Source organism: Ctenopharyngodon idella, chromosome 5 (genome assembly GCF_019924925.1).
Source record: "Ctenopharyngodon idella isolate HZGC_01 chromosome 5, HZGC01, whole genome shotgun sequence".
NCBI classification, from domain to species: domain Eukaryota; kingdom Metazoa; phylum Chordata; class Actinopteri; order Cypriniformes; family Xenocyprididae; genus Ctenopharyngodon; species Ctenopharyngodon idella.
Window position 1 is genome coordinate 41,806,118 of NC_067224.1, and position 16,280 is coordinate 41,822,397.

A 16,280-nucleotide genomic window follows, 5' to 3' on the forward strand; every position below is an offset into this window, starting at 1 on the left:
TAGTTTGTGATGTTTGACGCTGTGAGATCTGATGTTGATCAGGTGTTTATGGCTCGTTCTCTCTCGACCCCTGACAGGATGTTTTAAGTGATTAAAGATGTTCCAGCGAGTTCGACAGTCTCAGAATGGGATTATTGGGATTAAATGCAAAGGTCAGACCTGTGTGTGTGTGTGTGTGTGTGTGTGTGTGAGTGTGTGAGTGTGCAGTAGTCACTATATTAAAGGTGGTTGTTACAGCTGTAATCATTTCTAGTTTGTCACACTAGAGATGAAAGGCTTATCTGAGAGCGTTGCATTGTGGGAAGTGCTAACTTCAACATTACAACTGAGAAAAATGGCTTGATTTGAGTTTTAATTGATTTGATATTAATGTCACATTCTGTTTTCTCTCAGTCTCTCTGTTTCGCTCGTCAGATCGTCAAACTACTGATGACTGACCTACAGGAGTGTGTGTGTGTGTGTGAGACTGAGAGATCGATAAGGTGACCGGACGCACGGTAACCATGGCGACAACCAATAATGAAGAGATGAGAAGATATGTGAGAGCGGACGGGATGTGAGGAGTTCAGTGTTTTGTTGAGATGTTCGTCAGGGTGAATCTCAACACGTATGTTTGTTATATTTACAGCGTATAAATGAGTTTTTCTGGGCTCCGATGGGCTCGTGTTGTGACTCACTGACCTCGGTGTGGCTTTGAACTGCAGCGCAGGATAATAAACATCCTCCGCATCCACATCAAACCCCGACGCCTCCGCATTTCCTTTAATCTGTGTGAGTTCTGGAGTGTCGGGTCGTACCTGTTGCCTCTCGAGTCGCGTTCAATCACAGTTTCCCGAACAACAGAGTCTCCGGCGCGAGTCTCTAGCGGTTTCTCTACTGCAGACGGTTTCATAATTGTGTTCTGTGTGCTTTTCCCTTTGAGATGAAGGACATGGTTGTGCTTCTCTCTCTATCCAGTAAATCTGCTCTCGCTTCAGCATCACTGGTGTCTTTTAAATGTAAAGACGGCAGTAAAAATGCATAAACTCTCTCTCTCTCTCTCTCTCTCTCTCTCTCTCTATATATATATATATATAGTAACATTAACTAACATTAACGTTTTTTTAATATATTTATATATTGTAATAATTTCACATTATTTCTTCAAATTAATGAATTAATAAACAACATAAAGACAATATATTTTAAATGTTTGATCTAACAAGTAGGAAATATACAGAAATTGAATAAAGTTATCACACACTTCAGAGTCTTCACTGCATAAATAATAAATTTAATAAAGATTCAAACTTATTAAAGCTACAAATGTTATTCAGTCAAGAGCAGTGAGTGATTTTCTCTTGGTCTTTTGTTCTTTGATTAACAATACAGGGGTCCTTGATTATGGTTTGACTTTTTTAACTTTAGTTAGTGTGTAATGTTGCTGTTTGATCATAAACAACATCTGCAAAGTTACGACACTCAAAGTTCAAAGCAAAGAGAGATATTTTCTTTTACAGAAATCACTTTTTAAGGACTGTAAGGCTGAACACCGTTACTGACAATCCTCATTTTGGCTGCGTGAGATTCTCCAGCTTTGTTGTTGTTGAGTGACCGAAGCGTGAGCTGTTAAAGCTCCACCCTCTTCTGGAAAACGGAGCTCATTTGCATTTAAAGGGACACACACAAAAACAGGCGTGTTTTTGCTCACACCCAAATAGGGGCAAATTTGACAAGCTATAATAAATGATCTGTGGGGGATTTTAAGCTGAAACTTCACAGACACATTCTGGAGACACCAGAGACTTATATTACATCTTGTGAAAGGGGCATTATAGGTCTCCTTTAATGCCAGACTTTAGCAAGTTTATTAGGCTGCTGTCACTTTAAGACCTGATGCATATGATGCGGATCTGACACGCATCCAATGTCCTCACAACTCTTTACAGGTCATTTAAAGGGGACCTATTATGCCCCATTTTACAAGATGTAATATAAGTCTCTGATGTCCTCAGAGTGTGTATGTGAAGTTTCAGCTCAAAATACCCCACAGATCATTTTTTATAGCATGTTAAATTTGCCACTTTTTGGGGTTGAGCAAAAACGCGCCGTTTCAGTGTGTGCCCTTTAAATGCAAATGAGCTGCTGCGCTCAGCCTAAGAGGGCGGAGCTTCAAGAGCTGATTCTCCGGTGTCAGGCGTCAGTCAGGACGCACTATAATGTCAGAAACTGTGAATATATGCTGCATGGAGATAGAACAGGTATAGTTTAGTTCAATTACGGTTATAACTTATATTGTCTTCTTCCACTATATTAGTACAAGCCTGTTGTACCGCACCCCGTCCGAATGATGGCCAAAACTTTACTGATGAGTTTTATGATGTTTATTGTACTTCACACAAAAGATGAAGCGTCCGTTTTCACTCTAGAAAATCTCTGTAAGAGCTTAATAAAACACAGTGCAAGTGTGCATTAAAATATTATCCATAAACTCTCTCTCTCATTATCATCAACATACACAGTGAAGTACACAGAAACACTCGTTACAACTAACAGTAAACAAATATATAAAGACCTTATGCCTTTTCGGGTGGTGCTTAATAAACTGGTAAACTTTATATCCGTAAATCAGCTCCGATGAACTGTAATAAAGTGCTCTCACCTTCATTACTGCTGTATCCAGTATCACTCTGGAGACTGTAAGCTGGATCACGAACTGATCTATCCTTGAGTAATGACTTTTTAACACAGCCTCTGTTTTGTATTTTCCCTTTGTATTGACATTCGTTCACAAAGCAGTCTGGTGTGAAATGATTCACGCAGACATAAACGAATTTCTGTAGAGTTGAGGGAGCATTTTCTTCTAAAACAAAATGAATCCACCTCGTCTTCAGCGGCTCAGATTTCGGGAGTAAATGGAGAGAGCTCTGTGGATTAATCCATCCAGCTACAGAACACCTAAAACACTTGAGAGACGTTCTCGTCAGTGCAGCAATGGCGGACTGTACAACTCGCTGTGAACTCGCTCAGGGCGGTTCTATGTTAAAACGGCAATGTCTGTCAACATTCGTGGGCGGGGCCTGTGGCTAACGTGACGTCACACTGACAGGGATCTGGAAACAGCTTGTTCTGAGACACTGCTTATGATTTATCGGGATTAAAAAAAAAGGAGTGGTTGGATTTTTATCATTGTAGGGTGGTTGTGTTCACACACTGCCAACACACATTTATGTCCAAACACCATGAAAAAGTGAATTTTGCATAATAGGTCCCCTTTAAGACTTTAACTCATTTAAGACTGTGCGGTGGGACAGGATCGTCTCCTGATGTGATGCTGAAAGTGTCTCTATATGAGAGTTTACTTTAGACATTGAAAAAAAGTTCTCCTCACTAGCCGTGAGACTCGTAACCAAAGGCTGTGATGAGGTGCATTTGTCTGTGAGCAGAGAAACATCAGATCTCCTTCCACAGATCCCACATCTCTCTCTCTCTCTGTCTGTCTGTCTTTGTCTCTCAGTCTGTCTCTCTATGTCTCATTGCACATGCGGACCGTGTCGTTCTGTCAGTCGATCGCATTTAAAATCTCCCCTGCTGCTGCTGATGGAGTCCTGACAGGTTTTTTTCAATTACATCTGCTTCAGCGTGTCAAATAAAGGACGAGTGGCGTTCTCCATCTCTCTTCACGCTCGTTCTGCTCCGTCCCGGATCTTCTGTCCTCTTTTTGTCTTTATAACACTGTTTCCATCTCAAAACGCCATTCCATATAGAAGAGCTGTCGTCCGTGAGAGATGGAGATGAAGAGCGCTGAAGATGCGTTTACTGAATGACACTGAAGCTGTTTAAGATTCACCATCTTCTCTCTCTGTCTCACGTCCTGATGGAGCGTTTCTGCGCATCTTCTGCTCTGATTTTGGGGGAAATCTGTATGATTCTGCAGAACGAATTTAACATGTTAAACGGAGCTGAAGTCCTTCTCTTCACACACACGTGTTCTGATGTTTTGTGCTGGATGAAAGTGTCGTTGATGTTTTTTAGGATTCTGTGTCAAGTTAAACGTTTTAAAAGCTCCTCTCAGAGCCTGTTCCGCTCCACTTTTGATCACAGAAACATGTCTGGTGTGAACTGGGAGCTGAAAGCATGATCAAATGAGCCCAAATATTGCATAATAAGCGAGGTGTGTGTGTGTGGAAGTGTGTGAATGGCGTTGGATCCGTGCGGTGCAGAAGGGTTTGTCACGCTGAGCGCTGGAGTATCGGCTCCTCACACACAAAACAAAGACACAGATAGAACGAGCTGCTTCTCAGCAGGTATGAATTAGCATTTGAATTATGAGCGTCGACAGAGTCTAATGCGCTTCATGCAGTCGCTGCGGAGGGGTGAGAGTTTCTGCTAAACGCAAGACATGAGACACGTTAATGCATTTCAATGAAGGAGACTGAAGAGACTGGTGCTGACACGTCATTTACACACACACACACACACATTTTTTAAAAACCACAGAATTTAGGGTCAAATCCGATGTTTGATGAATGAGGTTCTGCAGACATCAGCAGGTTAAACAGGTTTTGTTCAGAATGAAGTGTTCATCACTGATTCTGTTATTCTGGTTCCACTGTAAAGCTGCTGTGAATCTGTGTGAAGCTGACTCAACTGATCTTCTGCTCTCTCCGTCCGCAGGCTCGGATCCTCCGCGGGCTTTCGTGGAGCTGCGTTTCGTGCTGGAGCCGCAGGACGCGGTGACGGTTCGCGGGGGCGTCCTGCAGCTGGACTGCGAGGCGCGCTCCGACCAGGGCGTTCCCGTCATCGCGTGGAAGAAGGACGGCGTTCTGCTGAGCGCAGTGGTGGACGACAGGAGGCAGCAGCTGTCCAACGGGTCGCTGCTCGTGCAGAACGTGGTCCACTCGCGGCACCACCGGCCGGACGAGGGCTCGTACCAGTGCCTGGCCACGCTGGAGGGCGTCGGGGCCATCGTCAGCCGCACCGCCAAGGTCATCGTCTCTGGTAGGAGCGTCTGAGTTCAGCTGATGTTGATGTCACTTCACATCTGCTGTATGAATGTAGAATCAGGGGCTCGTCAGCGCTATATAATGAAGGCTGAACTGTTTTCAGGACAAGAGTAAATTCGTTAATGTCAGGGCAAGTCCTTTTTTAAAGATTATTATTTTTTAAAGATTTATTTAAATTTACTTACAATTTAAAATGTAAGTAAAAAATCCAGGTTTGCTGTGCTTGTTGACAAAATTTTGTGATTATTTGGCAGTATGTCTGTGAAATAATAATAATAATAATAATAATAATAATAATAAATAATAAATAAATAAATAAATAAAAACAAAATAAGAAATATTACTATATTAAAATTATGTAGGAAAGTATATATAATAATATATATTTTTTAATTACAGCTGTATAATTGCAATACTATTTAATATTGCTATGAAATAATAAATAAATAAATAAAAATTACTAAATAACAACAAAATAAGAATTATTACTTTAATAAAAATGAGTATGTAAGAAAAATATATAATTATTATTATTTTATATTACAGTTATAAAATTACAATACTAATATTTAATATGGCTATAAAAAGATTATAGTAATAATAATTTAAAAATTAATAATATAAATAAAATGAGAAACATTATTATAGTAATATTTCACTGTTAAATAAAAAAATATATTATTATTCTACTTTACAGCAAAAAATTACAATACTAATATTTAATATAGCTATAAAAAGATGAAGATAGTAATCATAATATAAAAATAACTAAAAAATAAAATAAGAAACATTATTATAGTAATATTTCACCGTAAAAAATGATTTAAGAAGAAATATATAATATTAATTATTAGTATTCTACATTAAAGCAAAAAAATTACAATAATATTTAATATAGCTATAAAATATAAATAAATAAATAAATAAATAAATAAATAAATGAATGAATGAATGAATGAATGAATGAATGAATGAATAAATAAATAAATAAGAAATATTACTATAGTAATATCTCACTGTAAAATAAAAAACAGCGTTTAGGAAAAAATATATTGTTTTACATTAGACTTATAAAATTACAGTACTAATATTTATATATTAATTTTCAAATGTTAAACCATCAAACTTATTTTGCTGTAAAAATGCAGGAGCCTCGTGAAGACGTTTGGCTCATGTTTCGATCTCAAATGCACGTTAAAGCGACAGAGATTTCGGTATTATTTTGATTTGATCATGCAGACTTATTTTTTGGCACTTTCCATATGGAACTAATATTTAATATAGCTTCATATAACGTGGCTCCGCCGAAGCACAAGCGATTTTGCCCATGAGGCTCTCGGCTCTGTTTGTGTCCTTTAATTTTATACAACTTATTATTTATTGTAATTTTTAAAGCCAACACAGTAGTTTGATGTTGTATGTTGTTTTTTCACGGTTTGGTCGCTCCGGTTATTGATCTTAATGCTGCACCATATAATGAGGCTCCAGAGAATCCGGTTCTTCAGACGGTTCCGGTTCAGATCTGGTCTTTGCTCAGATCACTTGTTCTCCATCAGAGGCAGTCAGTCGTGTCTGTTTGGACGTTTCTGTGCGCTGGAACAGAATGGATCCTGAAACACAGAATTAAAATGATTTAAATTGTTATTATTGATATAATATTAATCTAACTTCATTAAAAGGCTAAAAAATTATACAAATAAATACTCTGTACTGTAGTTAGTATATATTATAGTTCTGTTAATATCATATAGAGGGTCTTTGAATATTGTATTGACCTTCAGGTGCTCTAGAACATCATTTCATGATGCAGTTTTGACTGGGATTTACTGGAAGCCATTAATCACATGATCAGTGTGTCTGATGATCACAGATAAAGAGGCTTCTGCTGCAGTCAAGGTTTGATCAACTGCCTTCTGATGTTTCTGAGGACCTGCTAATTACATTAAACACATTTAATCACTTGACTTTTCGTTTGGACACTCACACACACACACACACTCAACACACACACACACACACACTTGCGGAGGGGAAGATAATGTAATGACATTAAATATTCACATGCAGCTTCATTATCATAGCGTTAACCTCATGCAGCATGTCCTGTTTGGCATCAATCAGGCTCTTCTCTCTGGACTCACACTGAAGCTGTTCTCCTTCAGGTCAGGTGCAGACTTCAGATTTCAGTATCAGTCTGTAATATTCACACACACCTGTCCATATCTCCATCTGATCCGGTGTTCAGCTCCTTCACATTCCACGGTATACAGTAAATTCCACTTTTATGACTGGATTCTGTGATTCCATCCGTGTTTTCTGTATCAGGGTGTCCGGTCAGGGTTTTGACTCTTCACCCAGACGCTGGTTTGACCCGTGGGTGAACGCGTTTATCGCAGGACATTAACTCAAAGTCACATTCAGTAGCTTTACAGACGCAGACGGAGTGTTTGATGTGGTGATGCTGACGCTCGGGCTTCGACACGCTGAGAGCAGCAGTCATTATCTGAAGATATGTGAGAGAGAGATGAAATAAAGCTGATTTAACAGCTGGAGCTCGGTAACCTTCAGAGGGACATTAGTGCCGTTCTCAATTTCCACATGCAGTTTGACTCGTTCATGGTTTCCGCTCTCGCGGCCGCGGTGCAAACGCTCTGGGAGCTGCTGATAATGCGGCCGTAAACGAGCCGTTTCATTTGTGTGAGAGGGAAACGCTGTGCGGTCATTTCTAAATGAGCACGACTCATTGTTTGAGATGTTTAAACTGTAGGAGTGGAAGACGATTCACAGCACATTGATGGAGTAATCTGCTGATGGAGCGCTGGCCTGTCTCTCTCACACGGCTTAATAACGATTCTGCTTCCTAAACGACTCCACATATGATTCCTGATCTCTTTGTGTTGCGTTCACACAGATTTGTAGCTCTGTGTGTCCGTCTGCTGTGTTTCTGGACGTCTAGATAAACTGTTGTGAAATCGCTGCTTTTGTCTGGAGCAGCACAGAGTCGGTCAGCCTGAAGAAATATGATGCATAAAGTCAAGGTCGGATTAAAACACACACACACACACACACACACACACACACACACACACACACACACAAATTCCAAACAGAGTTATGAGTGCAGTGCATTGTGGGCCATTAGAGTTGAATGACATCAGTAACCTTTCCTCAGTTCCTCTGAAGCGGCAGAGACGCTCTGAACGGTCACAGACTCGCGGACGGCCTTTACAGCACAGGATTGCAGTGAAGGACGCTGCTTTATCCTCAGAAGGAGCCGCGTTTGACACTCTTTATAATGTCAGGATGTGAGGTGTTTTCATGTGATGAACTGCCGAAAAATATCACGCTAACAAATAAACAATCTGGGATTATTGCTTCACCCTCGTGTCATTTCAACCCTGCTGTCTGAGTTTAAAAATATGCTTTTACACTGCGAAAAATTGCTTTTAATTAGTGTTTTTGGCTTGTTTTTCAGTTCTCAGAATGTCTAAAGATTCTTAAAGCAGGATCAGTTTAACTGAGAAGCATCACCACATCAGATATTAGAATAAAACAGACAAAAAAAGACTTAATTAGTTTTAATTAGCTTATAAATCACTCGTTAAGCTATTTTAACACCAAAAATTGGATTCAATCTTTTTGTCAACTTGTTTTCTTTAAATTAGGACAGGATTTGTATTTATTTTTGAAATTGCTCGCCCACATGAATATATTGAACATGAACATGACGAACACGCTCCTGGACACTAACTGTTTCTCTGATTTTTGACGCCCCCTTCATTTTCAACGGGCGGTCATTTCTGACCAATATAAGCTCAGATCAGTGAGGCCTGCGATCAATCAGTTTCAAAAATAAATACAAATCCTGTCCTAATTTAAAGAAAACAAGTTGACAAAAAGATTGAATCCAATATTTGGTGATAAAATAGCGTAACGAGAGATTTATGAGCAATTTTTGTAGGCTGGTCATTTTTGACCAGGAACACCATGAGTGTTACAATGTGAAAAAAAAAAAAATAATAATTACAAAAATTATCACATTTTTTTTGGGGAAGTTGTTAGACTCTGGGTGAGTAAAGTCAGTAAAATTTAGTCCAGTGCGATAACATTAACTAGCATTTTCGGGTACGGAAAAAATCCTCTCCGGGTCAAAATGACCCGAACACAACATGATGGTGAAAGTGAAAGTATCTGGAAAAAAATGACTTCTTAATTATTTTTAATTTGTCTTTTTGCTCTTTTGATTGGTTGTGATTTTTGATTGATTTGGTTGCAAGTGCAGTGAGACTCCGCCCACACGCTCTTCTGATTGGCTGTTGTTCGTGATTGATTTGGCTGCGAGTGTTAGGACACTGTGTAAAGTTTGAGTTAAAAACAAGTAAAAGTATCTGCAAAAATGACTTCCTAACTAGTTTTAATTAGTCCTTTTGCATACAAGTTCTTGAAGGAAAATACCTGAGAGGCAGCGCTGCATGAGATATTAAGATTAAAATAAGTTATAAACAAGTGAATAAATCTGCTAGTGCAATAAGAAAACATGCATGTATATTCAAGATACAATCTATACAAACTTAAAGTCTGATCATAGTTGATTTGCAGTGTGTTGTTTCACTGTACAGAACTGCTGTCGTGTTCCACAGAAGACGTGTGTCTGACCAGCATCAGTGATGACAGAATCGTTCAGCGTTCCAGCATTAGTTCCTGACCTTGACCTCGAGGAGCTTTACGAGGACGAGCCCCTCATTTGTTCTCTCGGGCTGGAGGCTCAGCTAAATCAGATTACACGCGTGTCACACGCGCCGCTCCACCTACGCTGCGGTGTAATCCAGTTACCATCACAGAAGCTCCCCAGACGCTTCCTAACGAAAGAGCCAGCGATAAATCTGTGAAATGAAATGAGCGCCGCTGACGTGTTTAATGAACACATGGAGTTCAGGAGATGACACACCACAGATCAGTCACATGACCAGCGCTGTGATCACGTGACTTTAGACTGAACTCCCATCAGCCCTCGTCAGTGCTGGATAACGCTCATTAAACAGGGCAGATGATGTGGAGTGTTTGTGGTTTTAATGGGCTAATGAGCGTCACAGATTACACTCCAAATGAGTAAATGCAAATCTGAGGCCGAAAAATGCTTTTTAAGGACTACAACAAACGGCTGGTAGGGACTACAACAACCCGGGTTGGTGGCATCACTAACCCTAAAATTTACATAAACCCCGCCCCCGAGAACACACAACAAAGGGGGCGGGGCCATGTTGGGCTGCTTTAGAGAAGAGGAAGAGTTGTTGTAGTAGAGTGTTGTTGTCATGCCGTCATTTTACGCCGGACTGCTTCACAATCGAGGGTCAATTCAACACAAAAGATTAACATGACGGCACATGCTAGTGGATGAGTTGAATCAACTCCACAGCAACTACATAAATTTATCCACTAACCATTCAGAAACGTCTAAAAGTTGTAACTTCTTCCTGAGTCTCTCCATCAGTGTCGACTCCGGTTTGAACAATGTAAGGCTGAACACCGTTGCTGACAATCCTCATTTTTCTGCGTGAGATTCTCCAGCTTTGTTGTTGTCGAGCGACCGAAGCGTGAGCTGTTAAAGCTCCGCCCTCTTCTGGAAAGGGGGCGGGAGCAGCAGCTCATTTGCATTTAAAGGGACACACACAAAAACAGCGTGTTTTTGCTCACACCCAAATAGGGGCAAATTTGACAAGCTATAATAAATGATCTGTGGGGTATTTTGAGCTGAAACTTCAGACACACATTCTGGAGACAACAGAGACTTATATTACATCTTGTCATAGATTGTGACTGTATTTCCCAAAGAAATGTATGAACTTGTCAGAATGTTGCTTTGGTCAGAAGTGTTTTGGCTTGTGTGAGTTTATAAAAAGCAGATTCAGAAGTGTTTGAATTGAGTTTTGCACCGTGACGTTGATCTCCACAGGAGCGTCTGTGTAATTTCCTGTCTGTGGAGAAACGTATTATTGCTTTTTAGAAGCCGAGCAGTTAAATGAACAAATGACGTTCATCTGGGCTTTATTTCAGATATATTATATTACTCATCATCTAATAGCGCCGTGATGCAGACGGGCCTGAAATAAGCCCTAATGCTGCTGTTCCAGTTGAGCAAAATCACATTTACCATGATCACCAACTATAGGCGTAACTGTAAGCGTATTTACTCACAGGTAAATCACAGTGAATAGTTTTGTTCAAGCTGCTTCATCCTCAAAGCGACGGTCGACACGGCTGTTCTCTCTCTCTCTCTCTCTGTGGAGTCTTTGAAGGTGAAGCAGACAGACAGACGGACGGAGCGTCGGCCTCCTCCATCATCCACTCCACATGAATATTTCAGATCTGCTCTGATGAGAGCGGATGTGATGGAGGAGAGGCGCGGGAGGCTTTTATCTGGCACGGGCCGGGAGTAATTACAGTCTCTCCCGTCTCTTCTTCCTTATTCTCTTTTCCTCAGTGTCTGTGTCTTTGTGCAGATGAAGCTCCTGATGCTTTGTGGATGTTTGGTGTCTGGATTCACACTGAAATGGGCTGCTGTGCTTCAGCAGATCTGGGCTTTGATGTGTCCATCAAAACACGTTGACCTGCAGCGTGGCGCGTCGCTCTCACCTACAGCAGCTTCACAGCAGGCGCTGCGCTCCTTCCTTATGATGTGCTTGCTCTCCTGAATCACGATTCATTAACTCGTTTGTTTTATGAATTGATAATGTGACGTCTGTGCTTTACTGTCCAGGTCAGAGCGGGATCTGATCTTTGTTGTTTTTATTAGGATGTGAGCGTTCAATTTGGCAGCAGTATTATTTGAATAATCTCAGTATGAAATTAATAATGATATTTAATAATAGTTTTAATAATAGTATTATTATTATTATTAATATTAAATATAAATAATTATGAAATATTATATGTAAAATAATATAAAATTTAAAATACTAAATAACATATTAAAAATAATAATAAAATATTAAATATATTAATATGACTATTAATATTATTATTTTTTTATTTTAAATATGAAATACTAAATAATAATAATAGTAATAATAAAAATAATATAAAATAATATAATATTAAATATATTAATAATGATAATAATAATAATATAAATATAAATATAAAATATTGAATATAATATATAAAATGTATTATTAAGCAGTATTATTTGAATAATCTCAGTATGAGATTAATAATGATATTTAATATTATTAATAATAATTATAAATAATTGTGATATATATATATATATATATATATATATATATATATATATATATATAATATATATATATATATATATATATATATATATGTATGTATATATTTTACAATTATTAACATATATATATATATATATATATATATATATAAACAAACAAACACATATATATATTATTATATATTAAATACTACTTTTATTATAATAAATATGAAATATGAAATACTAAATTATAATATAAAAAATATAAATTTAAATATATAAATATATATATAAAATAATAATATTATTAATGTTAAAAATAATATAATATTAAATAATAAATAAATAAATAATAATAATAATATATTATATTATAATAATAATAAATTAATAATAATAATAAATATATTCATATATTATCAATAATATAAAATAGTATACTAATATGATTATTGTTATATTAAATATTAAATTATAGAAAATATTAAATTATAACATTAAAATAAAAATATAATTATATAATATTAAATGTAGTAATAATAATAATATATAATATAATATATTGAATAGAAAATATAAAATATTAATATATTATCAACAATGTGAATTTATATATATTATTTAGTAACCTCTGTATGTATCTCTGGTTTCACTGGACCCAAATCAGACTCATTTCTTACACATTTACATAAGATGCAATGTTTCTAGAAGTTAGACTTGACTTTTATCTTGACGTGTTAAAAGTTAATTAGTCGTCCATCATGACCGTCTCTAATCGTAATGAAGACGCAGCAGAAGATCCTCAGTCACAGTGTTTGATGTTTTGAGAAAGTCTGATTCAAACCATGTTCTGTCCTGGTCGAGCTTCAGTCAGTGTTAGTGACTGATGATCTGATATCAGGATTCACTAAGATCGTCGCCGGAAGAATCGAGTTCAGTGAGATTATAGTGTGAAAGCAAATGTGTCCAAACTCAACACACACACACACACACACACACACACACACACACACACACACACACACTCACGTGGATGTTCACACACACCTTACACACTTCTAATTAATCATATTTTCTGGGCGTAAGCATTAATCTCTTATTCTTTCAGTTCCCAAGCTGCTCAGAAGTGCTGATTAAAGCGAGCGTTAGAGCGATCTGTTGATGACAAGTCGCTCATTTGAAAGCTTTCGCATCTCTCCTGCGCTCGCAATATCAAAATTTCATGTCAGTCCCCAAAACTCTTTACGTGTATTAAAATGCAAGATCCTGACTGCAGCGTGACGTTACTGAGAGCCGATCGCTTTAAATGAAGCCTGTATTTATAATGCATCATAAGTGTGTTCTGAATTCATGAAGCTCTTCATTAACGATCATCATACACATTAATGCATTGTCTTTTAAGGCAAGACAACACAGTGAATATACTGCTTGTTTAAATGTTTAAACACTTTAAACATTAACAATGTTTAAATATGCAAATAGGGGCTAATTATATATGCACTAATTTGCATGCATTGAATAAAGCCTGGTTCAAAATTCTAGTTTGATTTTGTTGACACATTAGAGTTTATATTAGAATGGATTTTGGATTTCTCTCTTTATCACTCCATATGTTTTTACCATGCTATTACTTCATTTATCCCCTTTTTGTTAATGAATTTCATTGGTAAAGCCACAGTTCACTTTCAGTTCAAAACAGACACGATGCAAAAGGTGTAACAATTTAGTTTAAATAGTTGTATCTCTTACATTTTTTTGTTAAAAAAAATCAGACAAAAATAAATTATGTATATTCGTCAGTCCTAACAAGCTTACCAAAAAAAAAAAAAATTGTATGTGCCTCTTCTGGGTCAGAATGGAAAATCTATGATGGAATGGAAATCTACAAATGCAAATAAACACTTAAATGTGTATTTTGGATGTTTGCTTTCCACTAGTCTGAAAGAAGACATCTTATGGAAGCAAAATAGACCACAAAAACTGACAAGTGCATGAAAAAACATTACCTTCAACCAGATATGATACATTATAACACTTCATACATAATACTCTTCATGCTTATGCCTTTAAAGAGTATAATCCAAAATGAGGATTGTCAGTAACGGTGTTCAGCCTTACATTGTTCAAACCGGAGTCGACACTGATGGAGAGACTCAGGAAGAAGTTACAACTTTTAGACGTTTCTGAATGGTTAGTGGATAAATTTATGTAGTTGCTGTGGAGTTGATTCAACTCATCCACTAGCATGTGCCGTCATGTTAATCTTTTGTGTTGAATTGACCCTCGTTTGTGAAGCAGTCCGGCGTAAAATGACGGCATGTCAACAACACTCTACTACAACAACTCTTCCTCTTCTCTAAAGCAGCCCAACATGGCCCCGCCTCCTTTGTTGCGTGTTCTCGGGGGCGGGGTTTATGTAAATTTTAGGGTTTGTGATGTCACCAACCTGGGAAGAAGCTCGTTGTAGTCCCTACCAGCCATCTAAAAGCGATTTCTGTAAAAGAAAATATCTTCCTTTGCATTGAACTTTGAGTGTCGTAACTTTGCAGATGTTGTTTATGATCAAACAGCAGTCAAAAAAGTGTAATCATAATCAGCCACCCCTTTAGGTTGATATCATTACTGTCTGAACTATGCATGCATATAAAGTCAGCTGCATTTTATTATTTGCATTCAGCATGATTTTCTGAGAGACTCATATGATCATATTAAGAAACCCTTGATAATGCGTCTGTATCCAGCAGTGTAGAACATACTGCCGTGTGTGTTTCTCTCTCTCTCTCTCTCTGTTTGGCCCAATTACTGTGTGTTTTGACATGCAGACCCGCTGCGCTTCATGATGCATGTTGGAGTGCTGCTCCGTCTGTTTCTCCCATCAGCGCTGGTCCTCTTGATGTCATGAAAACACTCTTTTCCTCTTTTGTTGCTCCGTATGACCCATTTCCTCATGTCATGTGTGTTGTTAGCGTGAGCCGGCGCTCCAGTTTGTGCTGCTTTATTGTTAAGATAAGCCGGACAAAATGTTTCCATCACGCTCAATGACCTCGCGTTCATCATTTTGTACCTTGTAATGAAGATAATTACAGTCTGAATGCTGCAGTGGTTTAATTCAGAGGAGGAAGAGATGTTTTATTCTGAGCAACGATGCCGTAATGAGGCCGTACAGAAACTCAGTCGTACAGAGACCCTCGTTTAGAACAAATCTGTGACGTTTAGCGGGAAACGCAGGATCAGCCGATTGCATAACCTTTGATTCGCTTCATTTCATTTTCAATGACAGATTTGACTTTTCTGGCTCATTCTGACATGATTTATAGAATTTCAAGTCAAGTCACATTTATTTCTGTTTTTCACTACACACATTGTTTCAAAGGAGCTTTACAGAAAATCATGATGTTAATTTTTATAATATCTTAATATGCCTCAGTCACGTTTATCAGATTAGAGCTGGATGATAACACCGTTACATTATGAGACGAAATAATCAAGTGTTACTGTATGTGTCCGGGTAAGATTGGATATAGTTGGCCATTGGAGTTTTCTGAAGTCATGATAGTTTTCCAGCACAAGAAAATCAACAGTTTTATCCAGTTGAGTTAAAGTGCCCCATTATGTTTTTTGGGATATTCTCTTTCATGTAGTGTGTAATGATGCTGTTTGTGAATGTAAAAGCTCTGCAGAGTTTCACAGATCAGATAAATGGAGTTTAGAAAGAAAGAATCGATTCTGAACTGAAACGAGTCGTCAGTAATTCACATCTGCCGGTAGAAAACACTGAAGCAGCAGCAAAGCCTTCTGGATAGTTAACCGACTGTAAAGTGAACCTGAATACTCCAGATCTGATCAAGAAAAGTAAACACTGACATTATCAATTCTGATTTCATAGTGACTTTCAAGTTTTGTGAATGTAAAACTTCTGAAAAGATTTAAAGATCAAGAGTTTTTTGTCTCCTAAAAGAAAGAATCGATTCTGAACTGAAACGAGTCGTCAGTAATTCAATCTCACGTCCCTTTGAACCTGCGTAGGTTTGTAACTAATTTGCATAATGCCAGCCCATTGGCTGCCGGTGAAC

The 16,280-nt window shown here is 37.7% G+C and overlaps 1 protein-coding gene across 1 annotated transcript in view; it reads left to right on the forward strand.

Annotated features, from left to right (window-relative positions):
• dcc (DCC netrin 1 receptor) overlaps positions 1–16,280 on the forward strand; it is a 155,463-nt gene that overhangs the window by 41,292 nt on the left and 97,891 nt on the right. Inside the window, 1 exon segment of the mRNA XM_051893077.1 lies at positions 4,657–4,980. Coding sequence (XP_051749037.1) covers positions 4,657–4,980 — 324 coding nt within the window.